The sequence below is a fragment of the Lingula anatina genome, chromosome 3 (genome assembly GCF_051362555.1).
Source record: "Lingula anatina isolate TDL-2025a chromosome 3, LinAna3.0, whole genome shotgun sequence".
Taxonomy (NCBI): domain Eukaryota; kingdom Metazoa; phylum Brachiopoda; class Lingulata; order Lingulida; family Lingulidae; genus Lingula; species Lingula anatina.
The window spans coordinates 15,310,458-15,326,646 of NC_141769.1; the positions used below are offsets into that span (position 1 = coordinate 15,310,458).

The 16,189-nt window shown below is 38.1% G+C and overlaps 1 protein-coding gene across 2 annotated transcripts in view; it reads left to right on the forward strand.

Annotated features, from left to right (window-relative positions):
• The window catches only part of LOC106163484 (polycystin-1-like), a 34,024-nt gene extending 17,850 nt beyond the window's left edge, over positions 1-16,174 (forward strand). Inside the window, exons 20-47 of one of the 2 annotated variants that reach the window (XM_087008511.1) lie at positions 306-404; positions 785-993; positions 1,326-1,514; positions 2,094-2,224; positions 2,462-2,609; positions 2,704-2,753; positions 3,026-3,272; positions 3,455-3,555; positions 4,007-4,160; positions 4,392-4,489; positions 4,810-5,312; positions 5,929-6,002; positions 7,011-7,159; positions 7,656-7,889; positions 8,286-8,373; positions 8,746-8,902; positions 9,268-9,400; positions 9,682-10,485; positions 10,750-10,940; positions 11,150-11,333; positions 11,819-11,984; positions 12,298-12,417; positions 12,642-12,917; positions 13,165-13,328; positions 13,742-13,900; positions 14,219-14,474; positions 14,757-15,026; positions 15,364-16,174. In XM_087008511.1, coding sequence (XP_086864637.1) covers positions 306-404; positions 785-993; positions 1,326-1,514; positions 2,094-2,224; positions 2,462-2,609; positions 2,704-2,753; positions 3,026-3,272; positions 3,455-3,555; positions 4,007-4,160; positions 4,392-4,489; positions 4,810-5,312; positions 5,929-6,002; positions 7,011-7,159; positions 7,656-7,889; positions 8,286-8,373; positions 8,746-8,902; positions 9,268-9,400; positions 9,682-10,485; positions 10,750-10,940; positions 11,150-11,333; positions 11,819-11,984; positions 12,298-12,417; positions 12,642-12,917; positions 13,165-13,328; positions 13,742-13,900; positions 14,219-14,474; positions 14,757-15,026; positions 15,364-15,530 — 5,521 coding nt within the window. In that variant the 3' untranslated portion in view covers positions 15,531-16,174. The remainder of the gene's footprint in view (positions 1-305; positions 405-784; positions 994-1,325; positions 1,515-2,093; positions 2,225-2,461; positions 2,610-2,703; positions 2,754-3,025; positions 3,273-3,454; positions 3,556-4,006; positions 4,161-4,391; positions 4,490-4,809; positions 5,313-5,928; positions 6,003-7,010; positions 7,160-7,655; positions 7,890-8,285; positions 8,374-8,745; positions 8,903-9,267; positions 9,401-9,681; positions 10,486-10,749; positions 10,941-11,149; positions 11,334-11,818; positions 11,985-12,297; positions 12,418-12,641; positions 12,918-13,164; positions 13,329-13,741; positions 13,901-14,218; positions 14,475-14,756; positions 15,027-15,363) is intronic. The other variant, XM_087008512.1, reaches the window with a different exon arrangement.
• Positions 16,175-16,189: the final 15 nt, after the last annotated feature.

Here is a 16,189-nt window from a genome sequence, read left to right on the forward strand (position 1 = left end):
TCAAGTTGTTACCGCTGATGACAACTAAGTAGCATTGCACTAGAAGAAAAAAGGGCCATTGCGAAAATTTGATTGCATTCATTAGCCCTAGTACTAGTATTAGGTTACGTTGTTCTCAATGACAAATAATATCCATCAATAAGTCATATCAAATGTACCCATCTTTCCTTTTTATATTCTGCATCTGAAACTGTACATGCTGTATTCAAAATTGTATTGAACTCTAAAACCAACATACATTTATTTGACCTACAAACTGGTCACTGTCTGCAAAAAAGCATAAAATGATATTTTTTCTTAAATAGATGTGCTACTAACTGCATGGAAAAAGTGAACCCATTCAGCAAGTTTTCGCTTCGGTCAGTCATTGCTGGCTTCGTGAAAGGAGTGTTGTACAACTACGAGTAAGTAGTACATGTATTATCTTTTGAATTGAACTTTAAAATCAGTAAAAGAGTTGAAAACATACAGTCTGCTGTTATGTATTTTTTTTATTTTTACTTCTTTTGCGTAAGATGAAAGAAATACCATGAATGAGGGGAGCGTGCGGCTATTTACACACCCAAAGATTGTATGTGCTCAAACGACACACAGTCACAAACACGCGCGGGCGCGCGCGCCTGAGCATGCACCCATGCAATCACAATAGAAAACCCTTTTCTTGTGCCCTTGGATCCGCTTCTACTCTCTTATCAAAAATAATTGATATGACTGTTATGTTAATACAGTTAATCGCCAAGTTACGCAGCTTACAAGATTCAAGGAAATACTTCTTATTTCTCAGATGGAACATGCACGATAAGCTTTCGAACCAGTCCCTGGTTGAAAATCTTCATAATTCGTGGGACAGAGGGGAGTGGCGGAGTAAAACGGCTACTGGGCTGGATTCCGCAAACCTGGCTATAAACAAAGACACTTTCGAGGGACGTTACCAGGAGTACTTTATAATATCTTTGAAAGCGTACCGTCGTAGCAGCGGACCAGCCAATTTTGGTAACATTTCCTTCCACTGTGCATGTTACTTATTCGACGCCTTACTTTGTATTTACAGTAATACATATTGATTCCGAAAGGAAAGCTAACATTAGACAAACTCTGTATTTTAATAGGATCCCCAGATTTTAACATTATTACTCAGTCCTGTAGGGACTACAAATTTCAACGGGAATCGAGATTAGAATGCCCCAATATTGGGTTTTATCGTAAATGTTTGCGCACACGGCCGCTATACGTTCTGTCGTATACCAAAGTAATGGGTCAGAGTTGGCATGTTGTTACTGGTGTAATTCCACATAATATATATTCTTCTTTTTGATTCCCTTTAGGAATGGCAACGTATGTAATATTAATCAACGAACCGCCTGTCGCAGGGAACTGCACCGTGTCTCCAAACAATGGGACCTCCTTGCAGACCAAGTTCTCAATTAAGTGTCAAGGATTTAGCGACAAGGACGCACCTTTGAGCTATGAGTTTGGACAACGTCTTAGCAGCGGTGTGGTATGGTTCGATCAAAGTACGTACTGCTATTAGTTCATAACCAGTGGTCTTCTGCTGGAGTCCGTACCCGCCCCCCCCCCCCCCCACCCCCACCCACCCACCCACACACACAGTATAACCAAGTGACATTTCCTGCCTTATTGGTCGAAACCCTCATAAGCTTAACACACACACACACACACACACACACACACTCACACACACACACACTCACACACACCACCACCACAGCCGCCACTGTTATTTTTCTGCTGCTAGATACCCTTTTTCTTGAGACTTACGGCAATATCATGACTTGGTATACTATGCCCAATAAATAGTTTGATATGACTTCCCTCGTAAGTTTACAAAACGAAAGAGATTCTCTTTCAGTCTGTCTAGAATTCCTGTAAGAGCAGAAGTTACTTCTGATGTCTTCAGCGCTTTTTATGCGTGGGTCCATTTAATTTTTAAACACGTCCACCCTTCCCTTTGGAAGCAACGTTGAGCGTTATAAATCATATTTAGCAGAAATTCAAGTTTGTTGGAGTTTGGGACCCTTTTTTTAGTCACCAAGGCAGTGATTTTTCTTTTATTCTTCTGTGCGTTTTTTCAGATGTATTACCAAGTACCAATAAAGGTGTATGGTTGTCTCCAGGCAGACAAGAGGACGACTTTAAAACAAGCATTGTGGTCCGTGTCAAAGATCACATACAAACCCACATAGACGTAGACTTCCAGGTCAAGGTGGGTAGAACCACTTTTTCATTTACCTTCATATATATACTGTTAATGTATTTGTATAATATTTCTAACGTTATGACGTAATGTAACGTCTTTGTGTTTATGCGCGGCCCAGCCAGTGGATAAAATTATAATGTCCAGCATCTGCTACTCATATGTTGCTATACATTTACAGTGAATACTGTGTATAGCTAGTGTGTCGTGCCAATGACTAACCATATAATATGGATTTACCCCAAGGTTGAGCTACCAGATATGGAACCAACAGAATTTGATAACTTTCTTTCGGGGGAAGAAGGAATCATTGCACAGAGCAAAAAGGCCAAAGACATTCAGGCCATGATTCAAATCAGTTTTGCGGCAACTTCCATATTGGACAAGAATGAAGGTTGGTGATCCCTCTCTCTCTCTCTCTCCCTCTCCCTCTCTCTCTCTCTCAATAGTCATAATTATTTTGCTTATATATTTTTTTGCATTTATAGATGAATCTGGCGGTGGTGACAGTAGTGGGGATCCTTCCCAGTCCCGAAAGGTAAGAATGCAAGCAATAAACGTACACTGTTTTATTTTAATTATAATGTTGATTTTTTTTTGTATTCTCGGAGATGAATCTTTTAATATAAACTAGGCAAACGCGGCGTTTACAGCTTTCATTATACCGTAACCCACTGTCAATTCTATTGCTTTTCCAACACTAGTGCACTTTTTAATTACACACACACACACACACACACACACATACACACACCGTGGTGTTTTGTGAAATTTGGACATTAATACCCAGACTACACGTATGTCTTTCAGCTTAAGGAAGACATAATCGAGGGACTGACCAGTATTGACCCTGCACCTAACGTTCAAAGCGCCAGGCAGTTTTCTCAGGCACTTGGAAAGGTGACAAACAAAAGAGAAGATTGTTCTGACAAAATTCAGGAAGATTCTAATCAAGCTTTGTCCAAAGTTGTTGATATTGTCAGCGACCAAGCTGGTGACAAGGATGTTGATGGGGACTCGCTCGACTTATGCGCATATGAAATGTTCTCAACCATTGGTATGTTCGCTTATTAAAATATATTTATTAAGAAATATCGTAGTGCCTTTAATATAAATTAAATAATGAATAGAAGTCAATAAAGATATTTGTCACTGGTTTTGTTCCTAAAACATAATACATGTTGCAGTGACGTTTTATCTTTAAAACTAAGGCATTTCTAATTTTTTAAATATTCACAGGTAATCTTTTTGATGCAACCAGTAGCATAGAGGGTACAAATGAATACACCACGACCCCAGCTAACAGTGGTCAATCTGATGACAGCAGTTCAAATAACAGGGTAGGCCTTTTTCTCTCTTAAAAATTTCATGCATTTAATGCATTAATTGAATGGTGATGGCTCACACCCAGGGTTCGTTTTTATAAAAAGGAATTTAAGAAAAAAACTTTCAGTTTAAGATAAACCTTTTGTAGTTCTCCTAAATAAAGTAAATGTATTTATTTGTTTCAATTATTTCAAACACAAGTCACGTCTTTTCGTGTTTAAAATAACCTTATTATTTAGTTATAATCATATGAACAATAGTGATTCATTTTGGGTAAAAAAACAGAGTTTGGACTAAATATTTAGGACAGTTGTCAAAATAAATGACAAAAATGTTTTACAACAGGACTTTGAGGATAAAAAACAACAAATGGATGTTCAATTTATGTCAGTTTTCGCAAAAACTGTTCATTTTGAAGGAGCAAAAGGTTCTCAGGTTAAAATGTAAACGATTCTTTTTTTCTAGGCCAAACATTTCTCAGAGCAGCTCGAGCAAAATTTGGATAAATTATCCGATGCTATACTTAAGAAAAAGGTATCTGGTGAAACGGCGTCCAATTTTACTACTCCTAAACTCTCCGTTACCCTTTACAAAAGTTTCACCACAGGATTAGACAATGGTAAGAACGTGTGTGCTTCCGTGCGTGCGTGCATGGTTGCATGTGTACGTGTGTGTACGTGCATATATTAACGGATTCGAACTTGCAACTTTCATCTGCAAATGACTTCTGGTTTTTTCAGCATGCAGTTTACTCACTTAAACTAATGCCCTTATTGATTTTCAAACGCAATATGCCTACTATATATTAAGGAGAGAAAATACCCAATCATTATACATACATAAATTTTAGCTACCTTCCGAACTGGGGGCTGCGGCTCATTTAAAATCGGATCCATGGAAGGAATATTTAAGAACGGAAACAGTACACCGTACTTCGTTCAAGGAAAGGTAAGAAAAAGTGCACACAAATGCATATGGTAATGTGTGAACTTTAAGATAACCAGTAACTTTTTGGTTTCGAAATACCCTGATGTGGTAGTTAAGTAGATAAAGTTTAATAAATAAATAAATTGGCTTTTTGGTATATTAGGCGATTTTGTAGAGGAAAGGGCAAGCTCTAATAGTCGTATAAGGTGGGTGGCATTTTAAATCTACTAATCCCAAAATTAATATAATTAATGAATGATTTAAGTAATTTGTGGTAAGAACGCTTTTCCACGTACCTGTGTGTACTGATACGTAATGAAATTATATTTTTACCGTACTAGGCTCTGTTCCAAGAGAACAATACCAGAAATTGGGCAGAGGGGTCGGACGGAATCAAAAGCAATGTTTTAGCACTAGATTTTAAGGACGAAGATGGGAGACGCGTCGTTGTGAGTGACAGACCGGAAGAAATCGAGGTATGGATCAAGCAAAAGGGGGACAATGCTTCAGTAAATGAAGTACACGGTATCACCAGCAGGTTGGACGACCCAATGGGAGTGCACATAATTCCAATTCCGCAGTATGCTGCCGTGTTCCTAAAGATAAGAAGAGCGGAAAATGGCAACATATCAGGAAATTCGACCAATGCTACTAGTGAGGATCCTATGGAGCCACTTAAATTTATTCTGTACGTCAAGAAAGGTAGTAAACCAACCGAAGAATCACATGATTGGAATTGCACGGTGGTGACGTCACTGATGCTTGATGATATTACAGACGAATGTGGCCAAAAGGATAAGTTGAGTTTGGACACTTGCTTCTTTGATCACCATACACTGAATATGTGAGTAAACGTTCCTTCGCGTTTTTTTTCTGTTGTTGTATCTCATACAAACAATTCTTATCCCTGTAAAGTTATTCCTGTATGAACATGTCGGTTTATCACCTTTATAAGAAAGTAAATTACACGATAGTTTTTTTTTTTGTTTTTGTTTTTTTTTTTAATTTTAAGCCTTCTAAAGAATTTTTCATTAGTTAATGCTTTACTCAAAAACACGTTGGTTTACTTTAATTAAAGTCCTTGTTTAACATTTTTAAATACCAAAAAAGTATGTGCATGCTACAAGTATTAGGCTTGTATTATTCCCCTTGCTATGTCCTAACTATATACCTTGCACTAGCATTGTAGTCACTGTGGCTAACATTATATTTCAGAAGCACGGCACAAACAAATATGCTAAAAATATTTGACAATATTGAATAAAAATACATTGTATTAGTACCGAACTACACTATTATAGACGCAATTTATTTTAGTATTTAACCATTTTGCATTTTAGTAAAAAAAATGCCGAAGCTAGTTTTAAATTAAATTAAAATTTAAAATTTTAATTACCAATAATTGATATAGTACAAAACATCTATGTCCATAAAAAAATGGAAGAATTTGTATTTTCTAGATCTTCAACTGAAAGTTTATATGTATCCCTACGATCCTATGGCAGCAATGAAACAGGAAACGGTACATCTGCAGGTATATATTATATTATATTATATTATATTATATTATATTATATTATATTATATTATATTATACTCAGGCCTACCCAACTACCAGACTCGGCACCTACAGATCCAGAATAAACCGGTATATCAGTCCACACTACCTGTTTTCAAGGTGTGTGTCAGATCGTATTACAGAGTATCAGCCACCACACCGATTTTGCCTGGTGCGCCATGTGATAGCGATGATCCTAAGCGGGGGAAAGTAGTGCATCTCATCTTGATTCATGCGCTGCTGCAATTTCCCTGTTTATGCTAAAAATCTGACAATACCGCAATTGTTAAACATAAAATTTAGGTTCGAACATAGCCAGTGATGTTTTGTAAATAAGAACTTGCAAACTTATATTAATTTAGAAAAGTAGACCTAATTTTGATAGCGGAAGCATATTCTGTCGGGGGTTAAATATTTTCATGGCTAGCGGGATGGACAGGATTGAGGGAGTCGTCTGTCGCCATGTTGTTGTATTCATACGACTCCTACTTGACGAAAACGAGGCGCGATACCCGGATGACAGGTAGGCTTACAAAATTTGTGATGGGGTATGATACTCTGTAATGCGATCTGACACACACCTTGAAAACGGGTAGTGTGGTCTGATATACCGGTTTATTCTGGATCCGTAGGTGCCGAGTCTGGTAGTTGGGTAGGCCTGATACTAATAGAGCACAGCCCCGAGTAAACTTCGGAAGAACGAGCTTAGCTTCGCCTCGGATCCTCTTTCGCGGCACTTTGCCCTGTTCTCTGTAGTTCGTTCGGAACTGTGCTCTGTCCACCAAGGTATGAAATTCAAGCTTCTGTGATGCTTATTAATATATAAATTATTGATTCCATAGGTGATGCATTTTTAACAATTAAAACATGTAGAATATGTAATATTTTTTAATATTAAAATATAAAAAATTGTTAGCATATTTGATTGGATTGTATGTTTTACCACTGAATGTTAAACCACTGAAATGTACTTTTGTGATCAAGATATTGCATCAGAAGAAGTCCTCGATCTGTTGAACTCCAACGATCTGTTCAACACAAGCGTATCAGCTCACTATACAATGGAAGTCTTCACAACTACGTGTGTGTACTTTGACCCCGAAGCGGACAAGTGGTCCGCGTCCGGATGTAGGGTACGTCGACATCAAATTTTATATATTTAATGGGGAAATTGTCTAGTACTTACTAGATTTTATTTTTCATTATCAACTTACATGATTTAAAAAAGTGGTCAGGATGGTTATGTTCCTTTTACATATACATATGAGATGAATGTCCTAAACTTATTTAATTTTGAACGCTCAATTCAAGCGTGGGCTCGAAATAGGACATTACGTTTTAGACTAACTTTGTGGATAACGCAATCCAAAGATTCCACGGTTCGTGTCAGATTTACATAAGGGAGTTTGACTAAGCCTCCCCTTCTCCCCCCTAGGCTCGTATAAGAAATAGCGCAGCAAGACGCGTCTGGTTTGTCATTTTCTCCGGTGTAAATTTATTGATAGACAGTTCCTGAATAATGGTCCCTATATAACACTACAATACTAGTATCGTAAATTTATAACACCTTTCATTATAACCTAAAGCGTGTTGAGGTCAAATGCAAAAGTGAACATCACATACTTACAGGTAGGCCAGCTGTCGTCCATCCAAGCGACGCAGTGTTTCTGCAATCATCTGACATCATTTGCCGCTACCTTTTACGTTCCAATGAACACCTTTGATCCTGCAAAATCTGTCTTCTCAAATATCAATTATTTGAATGACAATCCCCTCGTGTTCACGTTCTGTATTTCGGCTGTGGCTGTGTATATTGTTCTTGTGATATGGGCAAGGAAGGCGGACAAGATGGATGTTCTGAAGGTAACAACAGAAATTCAGTCCACAGAATTTTGAGTGAGATTTTATTAAAGTATTAATAAAAATGAAAAAATAATTTTTGGCTAAGTCCATACATGTAACATTCAGCTCTACTACTGTAGCCATCACAGTAACGAATGATCTCGGTGAGCGTACATTGTGAAACTTATAAGTAGTACTGAAATGGAAAATGTTTAATCTGTAGTGTAATACTATAATAATTTTACACGAGTGTCAAATTTTTCAACGGTAAATGATTGCGTTGTAAATTGAAAATAAAAATGTATTTTGGTCTTATCATGATCTCTAAAATTCTATGTTGTTTGTTTTGTTAAAAAAGTATCCATTATTTTACTTGATGTTAATGTGTAATAGTTTCTCCTCCCCCCCCCCCCCCAGACTGGTGTGTTACCTCTCCCAGATAACGAGCCTCATCACACATATGGCTACGAGGTGACGGTATGGACAGGACACAGGAGAGGCGCAGGTGCGTGCTGTGGTCTTTTTGTTTGTTTGTTTGTTTTTTGTTGTTGTTTTTTTTTTTTTTTTTTTTTTGTAATTTCTCTTTATTTCGTACTCAGTAATTGAGATAGAGGTAGGGCGACTTTTCTATTTGGCTTCGTAATTTGAAGAAGGTTGTCATGGTGACTTCTGTTAAATCCCAATTTTCAATTGATGATGCTGTTTCTGGCAATCAAAAAGCTTTGAATCTGAATCTCCCCCCCCCCCCCCCCTCCAAAAGGAAGTAATAATAATAATAATAATAATAATAATAAATACGTAAATAAAGAGAAGGAAACAAGAAAAAACGTCACCCCGGTTACAGTGCTGATATTTGTTTTTTGTTTGTTGATTTTAGGAACGACGGCCCATGTCTCATTTATCCTGACAGGAGATCAAGATGAGACCGATCCACGAACATTCCACTGCGTCCACCGCAAGATTCTAAAACGTGAAAGCATAGATTCTTTCCTAATGACAACCAGTAAGCCCCTGGGAAAACTGTCCCATCTCAGGTAAATAAATACAAGTGCACTACATACGTGCAGTGCATTTAATCATCATTGCAGTTGCATGATATATGGGGCATTTAGCGTTATGGAAGGTGTGTGTGTGTGTGTGTGTGTGTGTGTGTGTGTGTGTAATTTCGTGCATCGCTAATGGAAAACATTCGTAGTATCTATAAGATATATGCAGTATAACATCCTGTAAATAGTGACGATTGTGGACGATTGAGGACCACGAGAGCATTAATTCGTCTGTGCTTTTGTAAATTTATAAAATACCACGACTAACATAAGAATAAGACGCAGAAATAGCAATCCACTTCCAAATGGTCTTTACACATCTAATACGTCACGTTATATATCCTCATTTACAGAATTTGGCACGATAACCATGGCAACAGCCCCTCGTGGTACTTCAGCAGAATGCTGGTCGAGGATCTGCAATCTAATGAGAAGTACTACTTCATATGTAATCGCTGGCTGGCAGTGGAGGAGGACGACGGAATGGTAAGTGCCACTACATAATTTCCTTCTGAAATTACAAGAGGAATATCTAATCTTAGCAAGCAATGATTAACGTTTATCTCGGCCGTTTACGAATATAATAGGTAGCTTCTTTTTTACAAAAATTCATATTACGGTTTGTTTCTTTATTTCTTTATTTCTTTTAGCAGCTTTGTTTCTTACTAAGCATTCTTTTAACTGATTGTTTCAACTTGTGCAGTAAGCATATTTAAGTATTTGAATATGAAAGCAAATTATCATCATTCTTTGCTATGCTATTTTAGGTGGACAGAATCATTCCAGTAGCAGGAAGAGTAGAACTGGTCAGTTTTGACCACCTATTTTGGACGAAGACGCGGAGAAATCTGTACGATGGTCATATCTGGATCTCGGTTGTCAACCGCCCTCCACGCAGCCGGTTCACGCGTGTCCAGCGCCTCACGTGCTGCGTGTCTCTACTTTTCTGCACCATGGCGACCAATATCATGTTTTATGGGCAAGAAGATAAAGTTGAAAAGCCAGAGGTGATCCGACTGGGCCCGGTGACCGTCACTCTACAATCTATCTACATAGGAGTCGTCAGTAGTTTGATTGTCTTTCCAATAAACCTGATAATTGTCTCATTTTTCCGCTACTCTGGTCCTAGAACGCCCAAGAAAAGGCCATCTGTTTCGGAGAGTAACCTCGATCTTCAAGAAAACCAGCACGATATTCAGGACGCCGAAAACATTCAAGAGCTCCAACAGCAGGCGAATTACCTCGGCAACGATGACGGTGAAAAGGGGGAAAGGCCATTAACAACAACTCCAGTTGGGTCCAGTCAAATCAACTTCGTAGCCCCACTTTCTCCAAAGTACCCTCCACGCTCGCCACTCGTTCAGGGTCGTGAAAAGAAAGAGAAGAAAAAATTTCAGTTCCCGTGGTGGGTGATATTCATCGCCTATGGTTTATCCTTTGCGTCCGTGGGTGGGTCATTGTACTACTGCACAGAGATAGCGTTTACATTTGGACCGGAGAAGTCGAAAGATTGGCTCGTGTCCCTTATCGTGGGATTAGTGGAATCTGTTTTGATGCTACAACCTGTTAAGGTAATTTAAATTTTCCTGTCGACGTGTCCATTAACTGCCTCGTTTCCTCATATATATATTTACTGTAGTTATGAAAGGTCATAATAAAACGATTATTTTTTTAACTGAAATTGGCGCTGTAAATGGAATTAATTTTTTATGCTGTAGTAAATTAAGTCAAATGTCTTAATGTGGCAGAGGAAATGTATCTTCACTTAACTTTTTAAAGAAGTCAGAAGTGCAAATATTGGCCTTTTCTCGAAAACTTTTCTTATTTCATTTTAGGTGATTATCTTAGCCATGGTTTACGCTATCATTATAAAGAAACCGGATAAGGATGAAGATGAAGATAACCCAGAATTAAAAGATGACGAAGAGTATATTAAAGTACCACCACTGTCAACGGATACTACTTCTAAGAGGAGGGCTCCACTGCCACCAGACGAAGGGGCCCTCTTAGAGGCTAGGTTACTGAGGTACTCGTTAATTATATGTGCAATACCGTACTACATGTAATATCTATACGGCGTAAAGGTATTGTGAGCCTTTATCATCATCCAGATACCGAAAATGAGTTTTTCGTGCATCTAATTATTAAAAACAAATGCGTCCGTCTTTGTGCTAATTTAAAACAATAAGAAAATCCCCTAGAAATAAAGAAGGATGACTGTCTGTCATGTTTCAGATTCAAGGAAATGAAGATGCACGCAGTTATTCGCGAGATAGTGTTGTATATGGTGTATTTGTTCCTGCTTATGATGTGTGCATATGGCAATCAAGACCCAGTGTATTACCATCTTAAGAATTCCTGTGAAAACACGTTCGTCAGAAGCAACTATCCGGAAGATCTGAAATTTTCTATGGAAAAGGTAAATACGTCCTTTAGATGATTTTACTGTCAGATAGGGGGTGTTTGTGCTCCTCAAACTGAAACAAAAAATCGACTAATCTACGTTACAATAACTGAGGACCTGTAAATTTCTCCCCTTCACACAAAACGCCTTTGGGTTTTGGTTTTAATGTTTTTGTAGTCTTTAAAACTCTTCATGCCTCTATTTTCAGAGGTTGCTTAAACAAACTTTGCAATCATCGCGCCTCTGACCATTTTCAGTTACACTAAAAACATTTTTTAAAATGGTATGACCATTAATTTTCAGCGTAGAGGAGTGCAGAAAAGGGTCTTGTTTATAAAGCACGTTTGGTATTTTTTCAAGTCAAAACAAGATAGAATGATGGTCGGTAAAAAGGCCCCTACTAAATGCATCATACTGTCGATATCGACGAGAACATCCCATGTTTATTCTAGCTTTTCTCGCACAGGATTTTTCATGGGCGGTTCCTTTTCATATTTCAGGTTGTAGACAGAAAATCATTTTGGGTGTGGACTGATAAGATTCTACTCCCAGCTCTTTACGAAAGACAGTGGTACAACGGCCAGATAGACCCTGGAAAATTCGTGGCAGATCGGCAAAACTTCTTGGTCGGTACAGCACGTCTTCGCCAAGTCAGAATCAAGCCGGGTATGTGGATAGTCATTTCCTGTGACTGATATATAAATATGATATATGAATATGTATGTATTTTCTGTGCATTTGCCAGCTTTGCTGTAAATTTTTTTTTTGTATAAGAATTAGGCTGACCTGACAATTCTTTTGTAAAGGATGGGTTTCCATGGTGTCCTCGAGCGCGTTATTATCCCATTTGTTTATTTGTTTTAACAAACAGTTACATTATTTTCAAGTTTTTTTACGTTAAAAAACATCGAAATTTGCCTAAATTGGGATGAGTCTGATTTAGCAACATTATTATTACTAAAACTACGTATTGTTTCAGTTTCTTGTAAGCCCCCCAAGGCAATGGCACCCTACGTGACAGCTTGCCGTGCACCTTACAACTACTTGGACGAGGACCAAGCGGCCTATGGAGGAGGATGGCGTGCTCTGAACAATTCAGGTACTACGGATCCATTGTAATTGTATAACTTAACGTCCTCTTTCTAACAAAAAATTCGAACAAGGAGTTCAGCTATTTGTGAATTTATTTACAGCGTTAAGGGCGAAAGGGTTTTTAATTTGCATGAAAAATTTCCTGATACGAATTCAAATCGCATTTTTGATCCCCTTTCCGTAATATGTGTTGTGAAATCCACTTGAATTATGAAAAACCAATCATTACAGCGGACTCAAACTCGCCTAATGCCTGGGGGTTCCAGAGTGCGATCGACCTGGCGAGCTATCCCTTCATGGGCGATAAAACTTGGTATGGTGGCGGCGGCTACGTGGCAGATCTCGGAAGCTCTGAAGCAACGGCCAGGACAACCATAGAGCGCCTGTTCCAGGAACGCTGGGTCGATCTTTTCACCCGCGCCGTGTTTGTGGAGTTTGTACTTTATAATGCTAACAAGAACGTCTTCATTGTGTCGCAGATTGTGATCGAGTTTCTAGAGACTGGAGGTATCTCTCTCTCTCTCTCTCTCTCTCTCTCTCACACACACACACACACACACACGAAAAAAGGATGTTTTAAAATTGGCACTTTCATCTATTTGTGACATTTAATTTAAACCAATTAAACTCATCCGTATCAAATTAAAAGACGTGCATTCTATATGCATCATTCTTGCATAGTACATTTCAAACATAATGGAAATGAAGACGTAAAATCATCACACGTCACGCGCGCTTGTCAATTTCTCCCTAGGTGCCTTTCCGAACCCTAGGTTCCACGTTTTCCGTCTGGACCGATACGTGGGGCCTTTCATGTACGTGATCATGGCCGCTGAAATACTAACCGCTTGCTTCACGCTGTATTTCCTTGTCTTGGAGTTCAAGAAGCTGCGTAATGAGCGGTGCCAGTATTTTACGGTAATTAAAAGATAACTCGGGTTATTGGGTTTTTCTTTTCATTATCTTTAAAAAATTGAATTAATGCAAAATGATTTCCAATATAATAAAAGTAGGAAACAAAAGAAGTGAGTAAAAAGTTGAAAATTAAAAAATAGATAAAAACCTAAGAAATGTCATCGTGTTAGATCGTGGCGGCTCTGATGCGTCCCGGCTTTTTTTATGTTGGTAGGCACTTGTTTATGACAAAGAAACAGGATTTATATCACAAACCAGTGATCATGAGGCAAGTCAGAGGAATACGGATTGTTGTATTTTCATTGCTTCTCAGTTAAATGTGAATTGAGCACATTATTCTTACATTTGTAACAATACCGAAAGTGACTTTTTTTTTCTAAAGGGCAATGTTTTATCTGGAGCTTTTTTTTTTTCAGGGATTCTGGAATGTGGTAGAAGCCATCCTAGTTAGTCTCATTTTGGTGACTGTCGTCATCTTCGTGTACAAGTTGGTTTCTGCAACTCTCTTGATGGACGAGATACGAGAAAATCCAGACACATTTCACAATATGCAGTACGCCGTTTTATGGGATGAGGTACCTGTCTGTCTGTCCGTCCGTCTGCCCCGTGTTCAATGTTTTACGAAATCAAGATTCCTTTACAGCACCTTTAAAGATAATATTTAGCAAGAAACACAAAGCAAAAGGATGAACCATTAGGATGCAACAAGAGTTTTTTGAATTTGGATTTAACAGATAAATATTCGGCATTTGAAATACGCCCTTGTATCACAAATTGCGTTTTACTGTCCACATGGGATTCGCTGGTTGCTTGTAATTCTCAATAACAATAATAATAATAATAATAATAATAATAATAATAAATCTCATGTCAAAATTCTGATACATTTTCAGCTTTACAGCTTCTTACTGGGATTCATCGTATTCCTTGCGAACCTGAAGTTCCTCAAACTGCTGCGGTTCAACAAGCGAACCTCCATGCTCGCCGACGTACTCCGCGAGACAGCTAAGCCCTTGGCGTACTTCATGGCCATGTTCTGTATAGTGTTCATGGGGTTTGTCAGCTGTGCCTATCTCCTATTTAGTTCAAAGCTGCTGAACTACATGAACGTCGTCAGTGTTGCTGAGACACTGTTGGTAATGGTTTTGAGTAAGTAGTTATATGCTGAGATACAATGTAAGTTATGCAAAATAAGCATGAAAAGAAGACTGGTTTCTTTCAGTCAAATTGAAATACAGACACTGAAATTCCCAAAATTTAACATTTCATTATTTGGTTCTTCTGGATTTTGAAAACTAACACAACGTTAAAAGACACAAATTCTAGAAATGTTAGATTTTCATACGAGACCCATATAACATACACTTTACCATGCAAGAACCAATTCAAAATTCACCCATTACTAAAGTGACCAGTGTTGCTTTATTTCAGACAAATTCGACTACTCAGCCGTTGCAGAGGCAGATGGAACCCTTGGGCCCATCTTCTTTCTATGTTACGTTGTCATGGTATCCTTCATCCTGATCAACATGTTCCTGTCAATAATCATGGAAGCGTTCACAATGGTGCGGCAGGACCTAGACCGGCAGTCGAACGACTATGAAATAGTTCAGTTCATGGTACAAAGGCTCAAGGCGTTCATTGGGGTCGGAGGGGAGAGGGCCAACCAAAACACTGTGAATTCAGTCTATTATGAAGAAGGTATATTGGTTACATTTAATCTGCAGGCCTACTCTTTACCTGCAATCGATATAGCTGATGGTCCCCAGAGATTTCTGAAACCAGTATGTGAAAGGAAAAAATGAAAATAATGCATGTAGCTGTCGACTAGACTCTTCTCATCCATTCTAAGAAAGTGTATTAAATGGCGTTAGCATTGTTTTAAAACTTTTGGTAGGAACATCTAAAATGAGCAATCCACACGATATAAATTAACTTCTTCCCAACCGCCAAATTCACGACCATTGCATAATTTCGATTAAAAAAAAACGTTTATGGTGTTAAGACAAAAAATGAGCTTTTGTCATTCACGTTGCAGTTGCAGGCAGCGGTTACCGCAGTGAGAACGCAGAGGAACTGAACCAGAAGCTGGAGAGCCTTCTGGGTCACTTGACTGGGATTTTCTACACTGACACCCAATCAAAGGAAGTTTTGAAAACCGGACCAGAAAAGAAGAAAAAGAAACAATTGTTCAGCTCTGATTAAAGTAGACGTTTCGCATACAAGTGTGTTATGGACATTATGGTACATAAAAGGAAGGCTTAAAAGACATTACATTACACCAAAAATGCTCTATTCCCCTTTAAAAGATAACCTGAGGTCAAAATTATGCTACCGTGAGTAGTACATATTCACCCTATTAGCACCGTTTAAGACTAATTCATTGGCGTTTTTTTCCCTTAATGTTGTCCAAAAATTTTTTGACGGGATCCAACTCAGATTGACCATGTACTAGTGTATGTAATATGCTGGATTATTATATATATATTATTATACATGGGTGAAAGTTGTACTCAGTAAAAGCTGAAAATCTTGAAAACGTAGATTGCAATTTCTCATTGCATTTAGACCAAAGCAACATGAAGACTGAAATCAGGCATAATCCTGAAAACTTTCACCCATGTAAATACTGATGAATTTGAAAACCTTCTTGTTTCTATATAATCAATGTATAAAAACCAAGACTGTCTATTCTGTGTAAGATACTATGATAATGTAGAAACTTGAGGTGTGCAATCTGCCAGTATTCTAGTAATAAACTTACTATCTGCAATTATACAATTTTTGCCTCACTTACAGAATTACAAAAACTTTTAGTCCTTTTAATTAAATTTTTCTTTATTGAATGCAAATAACATGCCAAA